The sequence below is a fragment of the Hypomesus nipponensis genome, chromosome 1, assembly GCF_054491055.1.
Source record: "Hypomesus nipponensis isolate SF chromosome 1, ASM5449105v1, whole genome shotgun sequence".
In the NCBI taxonomy this organism is placed as follows: domain Eukaryota; kingdom Metazoa; phylum Chordata; class Actinopteri; order Osmeriformes; family Osmeridae; genus Hypomesus; species Hypomesus nipponensis.
This window is the reverse complement of record NC_140361.1, coordinates 10643076-10661387: the sequence shown is the minus strand read 5'-3', so window position 1 is coordinate 10661387 and position 18312 is coordinate 10643076. Positions and strand designations below refer to the sequence as shown.

Sequence of the window (18312 nt, the reverse complement as noted above, 5' to 3'; positions counted from 1 at the left end):
AGGGGGGGGGTACTGGGTACACTAGCCTTGTCCAGCTGCCAGATGACCACCCACTCCCCCCCTCTTCTCTCCTCTTCTCCCTTCCCTCCCACCTCCACTCCACAGGCCATGGTGACAGGCACTGCTGTCCCCAGCAAAACCCACGTCACACACTAATGTATTCCTCAGCCCACAGCGACTGCAGACTCTTGAGGTACAGTCCAATCAGCCTGTAGTCTGCTAATGGCCTGATTCATTCCTGTTTCCTCGACTACCTCTCTACTTCAAATGACCATGGTACATATCGTCTAACAGCTGCTCCGCCGAACAGCAAACACAGTCATCTAACTTCAAAGCAAAGCTGCTTCTGTGCCATCATCTGTACAAGAAGGCAAATTGTCTTTATGTTAGCCTTTAGTAGACAGTACAGCTGCTTCCTGGGAGTTTCTTTCAAAAGATGCTGTGTCCTCCATTTATGTCATGGCATAATTTATAGGCATGAAGGTTGAAAATAATAGCTCAATTATCAACTGCTGCCTGTTTATTTCATGTCAACATATTGCATTTTGTATCCTGTTCAAATTTGCTGCGATAAGCTTTTTTCAGTAAAGACTGACATGAATGTGGAGTAGACATATGGCTAGAAACATTTTATTTCCCATTAGTGATCCTTTAATTTCTTTATTGTTCAAAGTTTGTTTGACCCTGGAGAAACCTGGGTGTTTATTCGCATAAAAAAGAGGAGTAAAATGAGTTATCCAGCAGAAGGCAGTTGTGGGTCATGGTTTCCAGAACATTGTGTTTCCTCAACCTTCAACCCTCCTGTGTCAGCATTAAAAGACAAACAACGCAAGCTTTTGTTGAAGCAAAATGTGTTTTTATTATCACATATATAGGGTGTACTCTATATTCCTCATACAAGGAAGCCATGGAACATCCGAGAAAAAGAAAACAATATAGAGTAAGAAATAAGGACCAGTCATTCATCAAGGTCTTACGTACAGCATTGCCAGAGGTGAACAGCTGTGTTGCTCAACAGCTGTCTTCTGCACAGGCCTCTGTAAAATAAGATCAAACCTAATGCCCAAGCTTTGATAGCCTATGAAAATAAGTAGATTGTGTTGCTCTATCGAAGAATAATGATTGTCCGAAGTTTGTTTTTTATGATTGTCAATCCACAGCTCTTGGTTGACAGTAAGACATGGATGCTGGCCAGGTATCAGAAAGCAAGGCTTGAAGCACTTCTGCAAGTGCAGGGTTTGAGGAGGTATGGATGTTCTCGCTGTGCAGCTTCAGCCACACAGAAGAACACAACCAGTCATGACTGTGCTGTTCAGAATCAATATGGGTCCAGCTTGTGCTCACCTGTCTGGACAGATAAAAACCTTGCTATATTGAATCAGGTCAGAGACTAGGAAGAGCCCAGGACTGAAATGAAAGAACAGGACAAGAAAGGGGCTCGGCCATTTTAATATAAAATTGTCATAAACAGAAAACACCAGTGCTAGGCATCCATAAGGTTCACTAAATACTTTGATTGAAGAGTTACTGATTGAGACGAGAGGACTGGATAGAGGTGTGTAAAGCGAGCCAATCTTAGAGCTTGCACTGACTGACTGTTGAAGAGCTGAGAATGAGCATAAGGGGCAGGAACAAAACCACATAGAACACATTTTGACGTTTAAAGATGAAACAAAACAGGGACTATGTACAATTTCGCAAGCACTTGAATCAAAAACATATAAAATATCAGTATCAAGTTATGCTGATTACATGGAATGCTTAAACATTTTGGATACCAGCTTTAAAAAAAGAAACATATTTATTTCATATACTTTGTATATTCCCTCGTGTTTGCATATGGAAATAATAAAATATGTGCCTTTTTATACAGAATTTTGGAAATTCACAAAATAAATAAATTTATTGTGGCCTTTAATTGAATCTCAATTGTATATTATATATATATATATTCATATATATTTCATTTCATATAAACATGATTTTAGCCGTTATGGGAGATGAGTCTTGTAGTATCTATGTTTCTATTCTCTGTATTCTGTCTCTTCTTTAATCCATCTCTCTGCCTTAAGTCTGCTGCTATATACAAATATGTCTGTAATTGGACTGCCCTGGTGCATAGTGAATGCCCATTACCATAGTAACACAGTGATATAAGGCCATGACTGTATGCTGGAGAATGCACACCTCATTGATGATGTTCTTGCTAGCAAGGAGGGATACCGAGAGAAAAGTCCCCGTTCTCCAAGTCAAAATCCAGGCCACCTGCCTCAAAGCCCTCTGACATCTCATGAGAACTGGTTCAACTTCTCAGAAGGCACTCGGAGGTCCAGGTGACCTTTTGTCTGATTGCGCTCTGTGATACTCAGGCCCTCTACTGTCTGGAGTCAGTCTGTAGTATGAAATGAAAGTCTGATTTCATTGTTCCCATTTGAGTTCCATCTCTTATTTTTGGTTCAGTTGTCCTGTGTAAAGTCTCTGAGAATTTACACAAGTCCATTGCGATGTATAGATTCTCTAACTGGCACATGTGGTGGGTTGATCCCTGGTTATCCAATGGCTGTTCTCCTGGGAGGGTAGTTTGAGAGGGGGGGCCGGGACCACTGAAGGTAGATAGACCCAGACTCAGAACAACAGAGCCTTCAACAATACATAAACAAAACAATCCCTTGACGTTCAAATTTAGGCACATAATCACAATATCTAAGAGTAAACACAAATTCAGGGCTGGCAATCTGCCTACGTTGCAGGGCAACACATTTCAAATCCTTTGCTCCAATATCAGATTATCAGAGAGGAAGGGGAAGGAAATGAAAACAATTGATTATATTATCTTGTTTTCCATTTCACCATGTCCTGCTTTGGTGTAGTAATAAAGGAGTCCAGCCAGAATTAGGCCTCTGTGGGTTCTGTCTTTACCTGAATAAAGGTGACTGGCAGCTCATGCAGGCCCTTGACCACATGCTCCGGCTGCAGGGCCATCTCCCCTCGCACCTCCAGCTCCTCCACAGGGGTCAGGCCTTCGCTGGGACTGCTGCTCTGGAAAAAGTGTCCGTTGACTTGGGCTGCAGCTCCCTGCTGGGCCTGACTCAGGTTCTGGTTAGTCTCAAAGATGACAGTCCTGTAGTTCTGCTCCACCTCCCCCGCCTCCAGCTCCTCCTTCCCGAACACATGGTCAGCCAGCGAGGGGTTCATGTTGACCAGAGACTGCAGGTAATGGGGGTCCAGTATCTCCTCTTTCACCTGCAGGCCATGGAATTCGCTAGATTTGAGCACAGTGGCGATGACGGTGCCGGGCTGCTGGGCCACCATGGGCTGGCCGCTGGCCGCGTTGATGGTGACCAGGCGGGGCAGGCCGTTGTGTGCCGAGCTGGCAGTGGTGATGACCCCCGTGGTGGCACAGGAGGGGGACGTGGCGGAGGAGCACAGGCTGGTAACCAGGAGCTGGTGCTGGGCGTCCTGGAGACAGCCTGTCCCCGTGGCCAGAGAGGCAGTCTGGATGGTGAGCACGTCCTTGCCCCCCGCGGTGGTGGAGGGGACGGTGTGGAGGATGACCCGAGGGGGGGAGGAGTGGCTGGAGTCCCCGTTGCTCAGGGTGAGGGGAACGCTTTGCAGCGGGCCGGAGGAGGTTAGGACCATGGGGACGGAGGCAGGCACATTGATAGTCCTGTGGGATGAGAGATGACAAGGCCATTTAAATACCCATCAACAGCCTTTCATACCCACAACTATGCTCATTCTATGTAATAAGCCGGTACAATCACATTTCTTTAATAGACAGAGACGCACAGAGGTCAATCCTGAGTAATGCAGCTATTGTCCACATCCTAGCGTCTCGCAGCTACCTCACAAAACACTTCTGAGGACCGCGGCAGCACAACTGTATTTCAGTTATTGATTATCTTCATAAAAAAAGCTTTTAAAAAAATCCTAGAATTTATAGAAAGGATTCCCAGACGACTGCAGGATACAAGGATGATGAACCCTTCATATTGAACACTCGAAACACATGAAAGCCTTCGATGTGTGAGCGTTTCAGTTCACACATGGCTGACTGTTTCTTGGTGTGTCTATGATCTATCAATTCGAGTGGAAGTGTTTTGTTGTTCATCCTTAAACACAATAAACTGAATTCACACACATGGACACACACAAGTCTCTCACCTCATGGTGTGTGCAGGAGCCGGCACAGCTGCCCCCTGATTGGGCTGCAACACGTGGACCGTCTGGAGTAGCTGCTCCACCTCCCTGGCGTCCTGGTAAACGCCTCCGTCGCTGGGCTCTCTCTTCACCTGCTTGGCTGACAGGTGCTGCTGGCCCTGGGCCCGGCCCTGCCCTACCCGGCCCCCGCCTCCCCGTCCTCCTGCCCTGCCGTGGTGGCCAGCACGCTGGCTCCCATAGCCGGGACCGGAGGCCAGGCCTGGGTCCTCGTCCTCGATGACCACCAGGTCAGAGGGCATCTCCTTAAACTGGTAGACCAGCCGCTGGCCCTCCACTTTAGCCAGGATGCCACGCTGATAGTAATACCTGGAGGGGGGCAGCATGGGTATGTGAGCAGGTATGTAGGTCAACTTTCATTATTTTAGCCAGCGTGAGGAGGTCAGAGGGTAATAATCATATTGTGGACATGGTGTTAGTGCTGTGCATAAACAGCAGAGATCATCGTTGCGGTTGTAGTTATGATAATAATAATACAATACACTGTCCTATAGAGAAAGGGACATAAACCTAACAGTAACCCCAAACTACATAGCACCAAAGACATTCAGTTACTCTTTCCGTCATGTCATCTCGAAGGTCTATCTGCTGGAGGTCCCCCCTCACCTGAGAGCCCTGCCCATGGTCTCGTAGTTCATGTCGGGCTTGTTCTTGTGCTTCCCCCACAGCTTGGACACAGCCTTGGAGTCCACCAGCTTGAAGATGCCCTTTTCTCTCTGGGTCCACTTGATGTATTTGGGACAGGTGTTCTTGTCCTGCAGCAACGCCAGGAGAAACTCCCACAGGTAGATGGTGTTCCCTGGATGAGGACAGAGAGGAAGGACGTGTGTTTCGAAATGTACAGCAACGCCTTTCTCACAGCTTGGAATTCTCTTAGCTCAGCTGTTCGGGCTCCATCGACATCCATAATTCATTTTGAATTCCAGAGGTTTTACTTAACAAAATGGAAATGGCAGCCGTGCAATTACAGCGCCCCGCGTCATAACCTGAATAAATCAATTCTCAATTCTTGTCAGTGTGTGTACCTAGGCCGGGAATTAATTAGTCTGGGTCCTGCAGTGTATCCCTGCAGCTTATGAGACGGCTGAGACCAGAAGTGGTTAAAAACAGCAACCCCTAGAGCAGTCACTCGAGTGCTAATCGCACACAGTGACAGGGTGATGTATTTGTGTGCTACCCTCTCTCCACAGTACAAGGGACGTGGGGAAGAGTAGGTGCATGCAGTAAAAAAAAAAAATAAAAAAAAACGTAAAAAAAAAAAAACCTTTCTAGTCTATCACTGCATCATTGTGCCCTCCAGCCTGCAATCACTTGTATGTCCCTGTGGAACACAGCACTCTGAGAGCACCTCATCAATTAGTCAGCCCAGGTTCACCCTGGCCAGACTACAGGGGCTGCACGCTGATGTTGGCTCTCTCCGCAAGAGGATGCGACGGCGGTCGACGAGAGGGCAGCGGAGACCTTGATTTTCATTGGCTGGTTTTGGAGTTATGGACTGGGTTCCGAGGCTTACCTTTGCCCTCCTTGCTCTTCTTCTTGAGTGGCAGCATCGGGGTGGTGATGGGCGAGCAGGGGCGCACCGCCCGCGGCTTACGCACTGAGATGGGAATAAAGAGGTCAAAGGTCAGAGTCGGTACAAACAAGAGAAATAATCAATGATGCCTAAGGTCAACAGCCCACTCCAAATGTGCTCGACGAATGAAACCCCACAAGGCTGATGCAGAGAGCGCCTTTTACAGTTAAGGAGGACCAGCTGGTACCTTTGGTTTTTCGCTGTGGTTTGGAGATGGTTTTCTGAGGGATCTCGTCCATGGAGGACGTTTCCTCATCCAAGGACATGTCCATGCTGGAGATCTGGTCCGGCCTCAGGGGAATGTAGGTGAGATCAGACTCCAGCAGAGTCCCGTAGGTGTGAACTAAATCCAACAAACAAGACGACAGGGCTCAGGGCATGTCCACAAACATAGGAATAGCTTTCGATTTCAAGAACCTAGACTGAAATACAAAAGGTATTGGCAGTAATGGATGTGAGCCTAATTCTAAACAGTACTGATAAGACTGAAAAACTGCAACTAATTCAAAAGCTGTTCCTACTCATGCGTTTCTCATCCAGGATGTTGTTTGGAGACTCCATGTTGAGAAGAGCAGCTGCAGCCTCATTGGTCTCCATGCTGTCGTCTGTGCCCGACACCGTCGTTTCTATTGGACACACAGATATAAGGGCTAGAACCTATTTCACACCTGTGTCTGTTATTATCTCTGGCAAAGCTTTACTGCAATGTTTTACCTCAAATCTACCAAACAGATTATTTATAATGAGAGTTAATGTGCCTAAGGCACATGCTAATGAGAAAATGTTTGTGTTTTGAATGGAATCGCCAAACAAGCCATCACTATGGATGGCTAATTATGGCTACCACCACATTCATAATGCATACCCATGCCATTGGATCTGGGTTATGTCACTAAGCATCCCTACAGGACCTTCCCTCGCATGACTCACCTGAGAGGCCAACATCGCCCACCATGATTGGCTCTTCCACCACATGGAGGGTGGAGTCCACCATGATGCCATTGGTCACCTCGTCTGACTCCAGGCCAGAGTACACTTGCATTAGGTCTGCTGCTGGCACCTGCTCCACGATGACGGCAGGAAACACTGAGGGGTCGTCCAGCTGGACACACAGGGAGACCAACAGGAAACACCAACAGAGACAGACATGAGACACGCAGGAGAGACCACAACCTGTGGAGGGGCAGCAGGAGTAGTGGGCATACAATATGCATCCCGTTAAAGGTTTTCAAGGAATTGCCTTTACATGGCTATATATTTATGTTAGAAGTACACATACTAACATAAATATATGTATGTGTACATATAGTTACATACATAGCATGGTTGCAGTATACCAACACTCTGTGGAAATCGGAACACTTAGAATAAAATGTTCTCTCAAACTGTTTTTCTATTACAAACTGTCTTGGTTTCATTGCAAGAATTATGCTCTAAATCATTGTAAATTGCTGTAATTTTCACCAATTTTCCAACAGATTTGCCACAAGATTAACTGTAAGAGTGTTCATTTCAGCAGTGTTTCAATGGTCTGCAGAGACCTTGTGGAGCTGAAACCAGCTGCTTGGTTTGGCCATCTTCAACTGAGAAGTGACTCATGTGTGCTGAGATGATGTCAACTTGCATGAGAGCCATAGGATCAATGTTGTAAACACTTAACAGCTGGTTTTGTTCCATCACTCTCTACCTCACGCTGGGAATTCCAGACACACCCACTTGTTTTCAGCATAGTATTTCATATTACTGGAAGCAGAGCGGTAATGAGGAAACTGGAATAACTAGTGCCAAGCAGGATGAGGAGAATGTGATAACAGAGTTCAACCCCATCCACATAAACTGTCAGCAGCACCAGTGAGAGAGGAGGGAACATCTTCCCTTTCTTTCTTTCTTTCTTTCTTTCTACCAAAGTACAACCATAAAAAGAGAGGGGTTAACTAGCTGGATACCTAATTATCACTTTAGCAAAGGATATTTGTACTTTTTGCCTGATGAAATACAATTAGGTGTGTATCAGTTACAGACAACAGTCAGGAGATGGCGCCAGACCTCACACTGTGAGACTGTCTACACTGAAGAAGGATCTCCAACGATACCAAGTATTACAATATGAAATACATTCGAACTTTGGGAAACAAAATAGGTCGAAGGTTTAATTATACTTTGAATGCAATTTGGAAAAATGCTTTGGACAAGGTACCACTTTAACTTACAACTAAGGTAAAGGAATATTCAGTCACGATGATTCAAAATGCAACGACACAAGGACGCGTGGCCACGAGGTATGTATGGGAGTCCCCCTGTCATACTGTTCATCTGAGAGGAGGGTTCAGGATAAAGGCTTATCTGTCTCTCAAGCACAAGTGTCCATTGTTAGGATGAACCCCATGGCGTTCCAGGTGTCTGAGCCTGGAAGCCCAGAGTCCAAGGCTATGTTCACCCTGCACTGAAGCTACAGTTTAACCAGAGTATTAACAGAGCCCTAGCACACCGCCATGTATCTCCGTTTTGCTGGGTTGAACGATTAAGCTTCAAAGACAAGGCCTGGAGTCATTATGGAAACATTAAGACCACATGTAAACCTCCAAGTTGATAAACCATTCCAGTGTCTAGTTATTTAACATGTTTTTAGATGTTTTTTCACAATTCATTAAGGTTGCAATGTACTAATAATGTTAGACTCTCAGCTTTAACATAATGTGTTATAATTAGTTGTTAGGAATATATTAGAAGTATGTTTTTCAAAAAGGTGTCATGAATTCTTCTAAAGACCCCTTTCAAATGATGAGTCAGCAGTAAGGCTAAACAGTAGACAGCTTGAGATCATTAAATAACCTTGAGTTTTGCTTTGACTGCAAGTTTCTCTTTGTCTGACTCTATAGTAGACACAGTACTAGATATCCTTGACAATGTGTAGATCTGTCTGGGCTTACTGATGCTTGTGTCCTTGGGTGTGTATATAGAGTAACACACAGTACATGTGTGTGTGTGTGTGTGTGTCACCAAAGAAGCTCAAGCGAGTCTGCTGCTGAGATCACTTATTTGTGCACGAACACCAGTGCTGTCTCCTCTCCAGCAGTCTGGGATAGAAACACACAACCCCACACTCAAGCCTGCTGACAGGCCTAAACACGACTGACATGCTTGTCTCTGATGTTTGTTGTGACTTTGTTGGGGGACTCAGCTTTTACAGCACCTGTAAACGAGTAACGTAATATCATGCAAAATAGGTGACACCAAAACAGACACCCCCAACAAGCCAGACCTGGAGGGCCATTGTCTTTTCTGTTAAGAATTCGTAGAATCAAATCGACTTTGTTGTGGACACAAGGGACTGACTGATATGTGATATGTGACTGATATATATATAATATATATATATATATATATATATGTTATATGATATGTCTGGCACCCTAACACCATGCTAGCAGCATTATTGTGTGCATCTTCCTCTTTGGTACCCTCACCAGTGTTTCTAATGGGGAAGCAAGAGAGCAGAATCAGGACCTATTTGCATCATATCAGTTCTGTGTTCCGGCTTTTGAAAAGGAGACCATCTGTTTAAGGTTCCCCTACGCCCTGCACTCTTCTGCTTTACTTACCGGCCTGACGCCATCTTGAATCACAAAACCGTTTTTGTACTTTCGACACGAGCCCTTTCGACATGACCCGTCTGTTAGAGGAAGTGAGGTAAGAACGTTTACATACTTGCGCAGTCACAGATAAAACTATGGGCGAGCGAGCAGAGCGGACTTGGTGGGGAGAAGTCCTTGAGTGAGTGTTTGAGGATGAGATGCATGGGATGAGGAGTATGCTGCTAATAGCAGCTCTGGGACACCCAGCTGAACATCATTCTACAGTCATTACGTGATGGCCCTACTCAGGGAGCTACTTATTGACTGTAAAATCCAATAGAACAGAGCTAATCATTAGTCTTGCAGGCTAGCTGCAGTTCTCTCTTTCCGTCTTCAACTGACCCCAGTGTGGTCGACATAAGCACTCTCCTGACAGGCTACTTCTGCAAAATGCCTGCTCGGATAGTGTTAAAAGTCATTCATCTGGAGCTATTTTAGGACTTGTAGGTGAACAGGAGCGTAATCCTAGTCTAATGGACTGAGAAGGCACTGGGAGGTACCAGAGAGAGAACTGTGTTGTTTTGGAACAATGCTTTTCAAACAAATTAGTCACCTCCCCAAAACAAGTCTTCAGACTGGTCAGGCTGGTTAGGCCTGAACCTGAGCCATTCAGCCGAGAGTATCCAGTGACGATTTATCTCCCCACATCCACACACACACACACACACACACACACACAGACACACCTGCTCCATAGGATTCAGGTGGGGATGTGGGGGTGGGTAACCACAACTAACTGAGGATACTTTCTAACAGATACCCAGCCACTGTCTCTCACTCCACACACAGTGTAACCTTTGTGCCATAAAGTAACTCCAGGCTAAGCCCCACCCTTTCCTCCCACACAGTCCCCATTCCAGGTCCCTGTTTCCAGCGTAGCCTTGCCTGTTGCCCATGCTCCGCTACCCAGCCCTCTCACCCTGCCATTCACTCCTTCTCCTCCTCCTCTTCCTGTCCTCCTCTTCCTGCCCCTGGCCATCCCCTCCTCCTCTTGTCCTCTTCCTCTTCCTGTTCTCGTTCACCTCCTTCCATTCTCTAATCCTCCTCCTGTTCCCTCCTGCCATCACCTCTTCCTCCGCCTCCTCCTGTCCTTCTTTCCATCTCCACATCACTCACACATCAGAACAGTAATTGGGGGTCTTGTGGACACTGAGCCTGTTCCAGTCCTCTTCTCAATCTTGCTTACATGGGCTTGTTTTTTATAACTGTAGTCAAAACAAGTAAAATCTGTATTTCTGTTAAACCAATTTATGCTATCTGCATAATTATTTATCAGGTGCTATCATCCCCGAATGACTGAGTTACCCAAGAACACAGTCGACAGAAGGTAAAGTCCCTAATATGATAGGTACCTGGTTGATTTCATCCATCCCATTGCTGGCGAACTCAAACACCAACTCGCTGGGCTGGACTGCAGTCGTCATGGCGATGGTGGTGAGAGGGTAGAACTCAGGCAGACAGAGAGGGCTCCTAGCCCCCCAAAGGGTGTCCAGTTCACAGGAAGCTGGGCAGGCGTCGGAGGTAGAGGCTGGGTTTCACCCACACAAAGCCACTGTGGGTCTGACTGTGTCAAAATGTTTTATCTTTGTGACTTCTCAGCAGAGTCAGTTCTCTCTTGTCTCTCTCTCTTGTCTCTGTGCTGGGCTGCAGCAGTGTGGAGCAGAGTCTCAGAGAGACCCAGGATTCAGTGGGGGAGAGCAGCAGTTTGGCTGTAGGGAGCCTCTTCTCTGGAGCATGTACACCTGCCAGAAGGAGAGACGGGTCAGCAAAGTTTAAACAATCAGTTTCAATCTTGTTTCGTAGCGTTATACGTAGCAGGTGTTTGTGTCTCAGTAGCAGCTTGTGACAGACTGGGAGAGACAGCAAGGGCCTGACTCTGATTCCAGTGGGTCATTTAGATCACTGGCTGGTTCTTAGCCCAGTCGGGCTGAAACGGTCTCTCTGCCTGTCTCCCTGCCTGCTTGGAATATCTTTCTCCAGAAAAGCATGACTCTCCATATCCGTTGGTGTGTATTTTCTTATTAAACAGAAAAGAAGGATTCATACTTTTTCATAGTACATAGATCATAACAGAAAGAAATTCGATCCCACATCTGTGTTGAAACTGTCATGTGGAAAATGCTTTTGTTTTTGCTAGGGCTAGTACAAACCATTTTGCTTTAAGAAGTCTAATCAAAGTCCAGTAGATGTTAGCAGGCTCCCCTCTGACATCACAGTGTCTGTGGTCCCTCCCCTTCCCTCCATCCCTCCAGGGCGTGAGCTCAACTCTGAGCAAATAAGAACGCTGTTTAACTAGTCACATGGATGGTGTATGATGGTGGAACAGAAAACACACACACACACAGTTTGCCCTTGCTCCTCTGTGCTTTCAGGGAATTGGAGTGTGCGTGTGTTTGTGTGTGTGTGTGTGTGTGGAGGTTGTGTGATGAGGGGGTCATATAGCTTGAGCATAACCCACAGCAGAGCTGAAGGGAAGGGCAGGTATCTGGCTAAAGATGGAAAAGAGGAATACAGAGCGGGGCTGGGGGGTGGAGGTGGGGCCTGGGGCTGGGGCTGGGGGGTGGAGGTGGGGGGTGGAGGTGGGGGGTGGAGGTGGGGGGTGGAGGTGGAGGTGGGGCTGGGGCTGGGGGGTGGGCAGGTTTCCACTCTCACATCCCCCGCTCCCCCCATGGAATGGAGAGTTGGCAGCAGTAAAGAGAGGAGAGAGTCAGGAGATGGCAGGGCTAACTGCACCTCCTCCTCCCCCTCACCAGCCCCCCCATCCACTGCTGCAGGGTGGGGCCAGTTTGCTTTGAAATGCCTGTGTGACTGACGAAAGCTGCATTCCAGGTCCAATTGTGTCTCTTGGAGGGGGCGGAATGGGAGATAAAGAGTGGGAGACAGGAGACGGGTGGGGCTCACAAGGAGAGACACGGGGTCAGCCAAATATGTCATTAAACCCCCCCCCCCTCCCCGTTTGCCTGTTCACTTCCCTTTGCACCTGGCCGTATTCCTGTCCCTAGCAGGGCTTGTGCCTGGAGAACATCTCCTGGGAGCATGATAGGGGGATGCAGAAGCGAGGGATGGAGGAGTGGAAAGGACAAAAAGGAAGGTTTCTGGAGCGCCAGTCCCTCATTCTACTTGTACCGTCTCCCTGAACCCCTCGGCAGTTGCCATGGCTCCCCCGCTGCCACCACAGCTGGGCAGAACCATCTGAAGCGCTCCCCCTGGCACGCTGAGTGCTATGACTGCACTACGGCCTCCAGTGAAAAGCCCATGCAGGAGGGCAAAGAGAGTGGGGGGGAGAGGGGGCTGCAAAGCCTCATCAATCTACCCCGGCGGGCGGACGGTTCTGTCCAGTGACTAGACTAGACTGTAGTCTGTCTGCTAAGTGACTCTCCACACGTGGAGCCACAGACCCCACACAAAGCTGACTTATTACCTTTTCGTCTGTGCTGTGTGAACCTGGGCCAGAAACCTCAGCTCTGGTGCCGGTGAACATTGAGCGGTGTGGTTCGTGAGGGACAACTGTGTCTGTAACACTCACTGTTAGTGCTCCCCCCTAGGCTTGAGAAAGAACTGCAACCTCGCCTCGTTATCAACTGTAAATCGATTTGATTCACTATCCTTGACAAAAATATAAATCGGTGATTTACATATACATTACTTTTTTCAGCCTTGGAGGTCTATGGATATTGGCTACATAGATTGCACAAACCATTCCATACAGTGATGGGGGTTGTGTTTGTATGTGTGTGTCTGTGTGTGTGTATGTGTGTGTGTGTGTGTCTGTGTGTGTGTGTGTCGGTGGGTGAGTAAGAAAGTAAGAGAGAGCGAGAGAGAGAGAGAGAGAGAGAGAGAGAGAGAGAGAGAGAGAGGGAAATGAAGACTGAAAGAGAGTATACTGTGTGTGTGTGTGTGTGTGTGTGTGCGCGCGTGTGTGTTTGTGTGTGTGTGTCTGAGTGTTCCATCCTTTCTGCCTGTCACCAATTCATTGATCTGCGTGGCCCAGTTGGCAGAGCGCTGAAGGCAGACAGGGATACAACATAAACCCAGCCATTAACCAGAGCTGGCGGCACAGTCTCCCAGAGAGAGCACATGACAACAGCTGCCCTGTCCCGGCGCAGAAGCCAGGCTGAGAGCATACTAGATGTCAGCCTGAGGGAGAGGGAGTGAAGAAGCAGAGGAGTGGAAGGGCTGGAGCTACACAATGCACAAGACTCCACAGAGCAAACAGTGAGCCTGTGACTTGGCCTGGGTGGGGCTTCTTTGGACAAACTCAGACTTCTAGAGGCAGCGTGTCTCCAAGGTGGATTGTGTCACGTGATGTGGGTGATGTGATCGGCTACAACCCTAAAGGGTTATAAGCGAGTCGACGGGTCGTCTCTACATGCAGAGCACACTGAGCAGGGAACAAACAGCACGCTTCACCACTACAACATGGCTGCTGGTGTTTGCAATAACAACCAATTAGAGCCAGGCTTCATGAACAAACGCACAGTTCCCAGAAGGCCCCGTTTCCCCCGCTTTGGTCTCCTCAGCTAAGCTCATTGTTGACCATGAAAGGAGGTAATTTAAGCAGATTGAATGACTAGGCAATGAGTCACCATGCATGTGGCTAGCGCAAACATTGTGGGGAAGAAGACAACCAAAACTAAGTTGTACTTATCACTCATGTTCCTCTCTTGTTACAAGATGGTGCTGACATTATTCAGTACTTTAGGGGGAATTTGATTTGACTGTCATGGATTTGTATAGGGATAGTGCCCGATCAAACACTCACTGACCCAGCCTCAGTGGAGTGAGATCATGGCTGCAGTGATGTCAGCACTTTTGAGCGAGACGGTTGTGAAAGAGAGAGGGAGAGAGAGAGAGTCTCAGAATAGCTCCAGATCTGACGAGCACTCTGGAGAAAAGGGAGAGAAAGGGAGAGGGAGGGGTGCTGAGGTCTTTCCTGCTTGGCAGGGAAACAGACTGGCATTCCTGGCATTTCGGAACACGCACAATTTCCCAACACAGGTTTCGACCTAGCAGATAGTGCCATTAAAAAGAATGGCAGCAGGTATAAATCAAAGTCCTCCATCTTCCACACAGGGTTGAACAAGCTGAAACACGGCAATCTATTACAAGCATCTGTCCACTATGGAAAGGTGAACTTCAATAGTGGACAGAAACTGAAGCCTTAGATGACTTTCCTGGAGGTTAACCCAATGCAGCTGTATGGACAGAGTAACAGACCAGTAGAACAAATACCAAAATGCAAGCTGGCACAAAAGACCCAGGTCAACATCCCAGTCATCTAGGAGTCAGTAGAGAAGTGCTGCTCTGCAAGAATCTACTGGGTTCCTGTAGGGGAAATGACTCAGTGGTCGGATGCCAGTCAGTTCCTGCAGGCCTTTGATAGCCTGCATAGCGCCAGTGGATCAGGGGATCATCTGTTGAGCCATTTAACTCAACAGGGAGAGAAAAACACCCAGCATGAACACGTGACAAGGTCATTCTGCTCCCACCGTGAACACGTGACAAGGTCATTCTGCTCAGATTCAACAACACTAACCAAGCACAACTTTGAGAGACTATAAACCACTGGTTGAACATGGTCTCAGGTGATGAAACAACAAAGTGAAACATGTGACACACTTGACAGCGCAGCACGTATAACCGTAAACGATGCACTGTCAGGCACAGAGAGCGCAGGCTTTGAAAGCAGACTAGCCAGTTGAGGGTGAGTTATTCACAGCAGTAAAGGTCAGAGTCCCTCTGGAGTGGCTGTTTGCTAATTCAATAGAGTGAGAGAACAGCAATTAAGGAGCTCGCTTGATGCGAGACAGGGAACACACACAGACATCTTTCACCACAGCAACGTACACCAGCATGTCTGTAAAGCAGACATGCTGCTGTTGGATACCCTCAGCGGACGCAGCTACACACACGATGTGGCACGATGACTACATGTCACCGTGTGTTTAAACTAAACTTGGGAAACACTTGACTGACATAAGGGGTTGCCATGCAAAAGGGAGATCCATGGCCTGAATGGAGGGACAGGGCACATGAACAGACACCCCATAATGACAGACAGCTGTTTCAGAGCCTGGAAAACAAGACTGGAGAACACAGACAACAAGGCAGGCAGCCTGCCTCCAGCCCTAAGCTGCTGTCAGAGCTTTGGGAGGCAGCACTGGTGTGCCTGAACCTAATGAAGACTGAGGGGAAAACACCACCTCCAGCACAGGCTTTCAAGGAGAAATGGAATTTAATCTGATCTTTTGCGAGCATGGTACTTTTCCACATTGCCCCTCGAGGGCTGTGATGGGAGAACAAGAGTACCCATTCCTTTCTGAGAAGCTTGGCTTGCTTGGCTAACATGCTAGCTCTGAACAGCCAACTCTCGATAGGGGGACACGAGAGCATGCCTTAACCAAAGTGTTTCAAAAGCTAATGACACCTTATCTGACATGCAACACCTTCAGAGAAGCCTGGTCTTTCACACGACTTTAACACAAACAATAATCCCTACCTCACACGGCATACCAATGCTTTTTTGTAAGGGGCTTGTAATCAGACTTAGAGCAGTTTGCTTCCTTTGTCTTTCTTGACGTTTGACACACTAAACATTTACTAGCACGATGGGCACCGCAAAAGAAAGGGGGGATTTGGGTGGTGTATCTTTGGAAGAAAAGTCACAACCACAAACTGACCTGTGAATCCTGCAGTCACAGGAAATGCATCACTAGCAATGGGTTTCTGCTACTTCCTGTCTGTTAAACCACACTCAGAAACAAACTTCTCTCTTTGCAAGAGTGGAAAGTTATTTTACATCCCCCTTCCTTTCATTTGACTGATAAGAGCTTGTCCTCAAGTAGTAGTAGTAGTAGTAGTAGTAGTAGTAGAAGTAAGGCAAGGATCTTTTCAATATTTAAAATACTTTATTTAAGATTAGCTCCTTAAAAGCACCTGTCTTTTTACATGGAAACTAGAGCAGTGAAACAGCAGACCTGTTGAAATACCATGAACAGAATGGCTACCATCAGAAAATCTACCTTCAAGCCAAAATGTAACTCAGAGAACAAGATTGCTCACACACCACCACCCACCCATACATCACTCTTTCGGATGTGTCGCAGTGAGGCCCTGCTCATTGGTTTCACACCAATTCTGAGAAGAAGAAGTATGTGTCAAAGTGGTCCTTACAGAAGCCCTAAATCTGCAGTTCATTACATCAAAACTGAAACCGTTTTTTTAAAATATCTAACAGATAGGGCTAGGTGTGTACAGAGCAGGGCCCCAGAATATCTTTTTTCATGAGCCATTTATTTATTTAACGATTGGTACTGCCTTAGTAACCCTAACCCTAACCCTAACATGCTTGGTGTTACAGACAGCCCTCTTGGTGATGAGCATGCTGTGGAACAACCCTACATTGCAACTTCAGTTCTCCAATATGTCCCAGCATTACCATTTTGTCTAGCTATTTCTTAGCATGAAACCCCCCATTTCACACAAACATATGCTACATTAATACATTAATACCAGAACCTGATAGCACAAATGATTGATCGAGACATTATGAGCACCATTTTTTCAATCAACACGGTATCACGATTCACAATATCTTACCAGTCACCAAGGAGCTCAGAGAGATCAAGACCAGGTATTCTGATGGTCACATGGTGAGGTCCTCTGTCAGATCTACCCCCAGAGACAAATTTCCCATGTGTGTGTGTGTGCAACAGGCCACACACAACAGAGGAAGACTAGTTGTGAAAAGAGGACAGGAAATTGCAGCAAGAGCTTGAGCACACACATGCCTGCCACCATATTAGAGACAGAGCATGAGATCAGTGCTGTGTTGCTGTTTTCCATGAAGCCACTCGACATGTTAGCCTTTGCCACGTCGTCATCATCAGCAATAGAAACATACATCAAACGGACTACAGATATGAGTAAATCTACGCTAAAGAGGAAACATGAAAATCCCACGTCGGAAGATGAGTCTCAGTTCACGGCTGGCACTCAATTCAAGTAAAATATAGGGTCACACATTTACTTTTTCCCCCTACCTACAAACTTTTTCACAAACATGGTATGAGTATGGCTTATGCATTGTAACAAAGGTATATTTATTCATTCGTCATGTGCAAACTGTCATGCAATACCTTATTGTGTAAGAGACAACGGTTTTAAGTGGAAAAACACCAGAGACACCAGAGTTATGCATTTCTCCTCATCTGGGCTGCCCATGACTTTACCCTTCAAAATGTTTGTCATGCTTCAGTTTGAATACTTGTCTGTTGTTTTGGCTTCTGGGAGAGAACAATGTGGTACATGACAGAACTGGAAGAGTGAAACACTATCAGTCTCATAGAGCATCCAAACACAGCAAAGAAACCAACAGATACCAAGTCCAAGCATATGGCCATGATACCATCATTAACCTTTTGCACACAACTAAAACACTCCACTGCTCTCTTGCTTAAAAAAAGGTTGAAAACATACTTTAATCTCTTTGGGTTTTATGCTACCCTGTGGTGAATCTGAGTGGGTGTGTAAAAGCCCCTCCCATGCCCTTTTATGTACAAACACACACACACACACACACACACACACACGCACACACACACACGCACACACTGATGTGTTTACATACATACCAATGCAGACATGTCAGTGCACAGGTTGCTTGAGGGAGTAGAATCAGAAACGACCATACCCGGCACATACCAGCACAACAACCATGCTTTACACACACACCCACTCATCGAGTGAAAACAAAACCAACTGTTAAATTCTTGCCTCTTCTCCCGTACAGCAAACCACTAAGATGTGGTGTCAATTCCCCCAACCAGGCACCCAGGTCACATGTTTAGCAACACGCTCTCCAAGATAGGGTGGCATTCCACTCAG

At 46.8% G+C, this 18312-nt stretch overlaps 1 protein-coding gene across 3 annotated transcripts in view; it reads right to left on the bottom strand.

Annotated features, from left to right (window-relative positions):
* Window positions 1-834: 834 nt before the first annotated feature.
* Window positions 835-18312, bottom strand: part of elf1 (E74-like ETS transcription factor 1) — a 31899-nt gene continuing 14421 nt past the window's right edge. For 2 of the 3 annotated variants that reach the window (XM_084690914.1, XM_084690916.1), the window contains exons 2-10: window positions 10779-11168; window positions 6722-6893; window positions 6313-6417; window positions 5979-6134; window positions 5732-5815; window positions 4825-5017; window positions 4165-4527; window positions 2920-3667; window positions 835-2603 (exon numbers count right to left, since the gene is read on the bottom strand). In XM_084690914.1, the coding sequence (XP_084547040.1) occupies window positions 2550-2603; window positions 2920-3667; window positions 4165-4527; window positions 4825-5017; window positions 5732-5815; window positions 5979-6134; window positions 6313-6417; window positions 6722-6893; window positions 10779-10850 (1947 nt within the window). In that variant the 5' untranslated portion in view covers window positions 10851-11168 and the 3' untranslated portion in view covers window positions 835-2549. Of the gene's footprint in view, window positions 2604-2919; window positions 3668-4164; window positions 4528-4824; window positions 5018-5731; window positions 5816-5978; window positions 6135-6312; window positions 6418-6721; window positions 6894-10345; window positions 10587-10778; window positions 11169-18312 lie in introns of those variants that run through there. The other variant, XM_084690917.1, reaches the window with a different exon arrangement.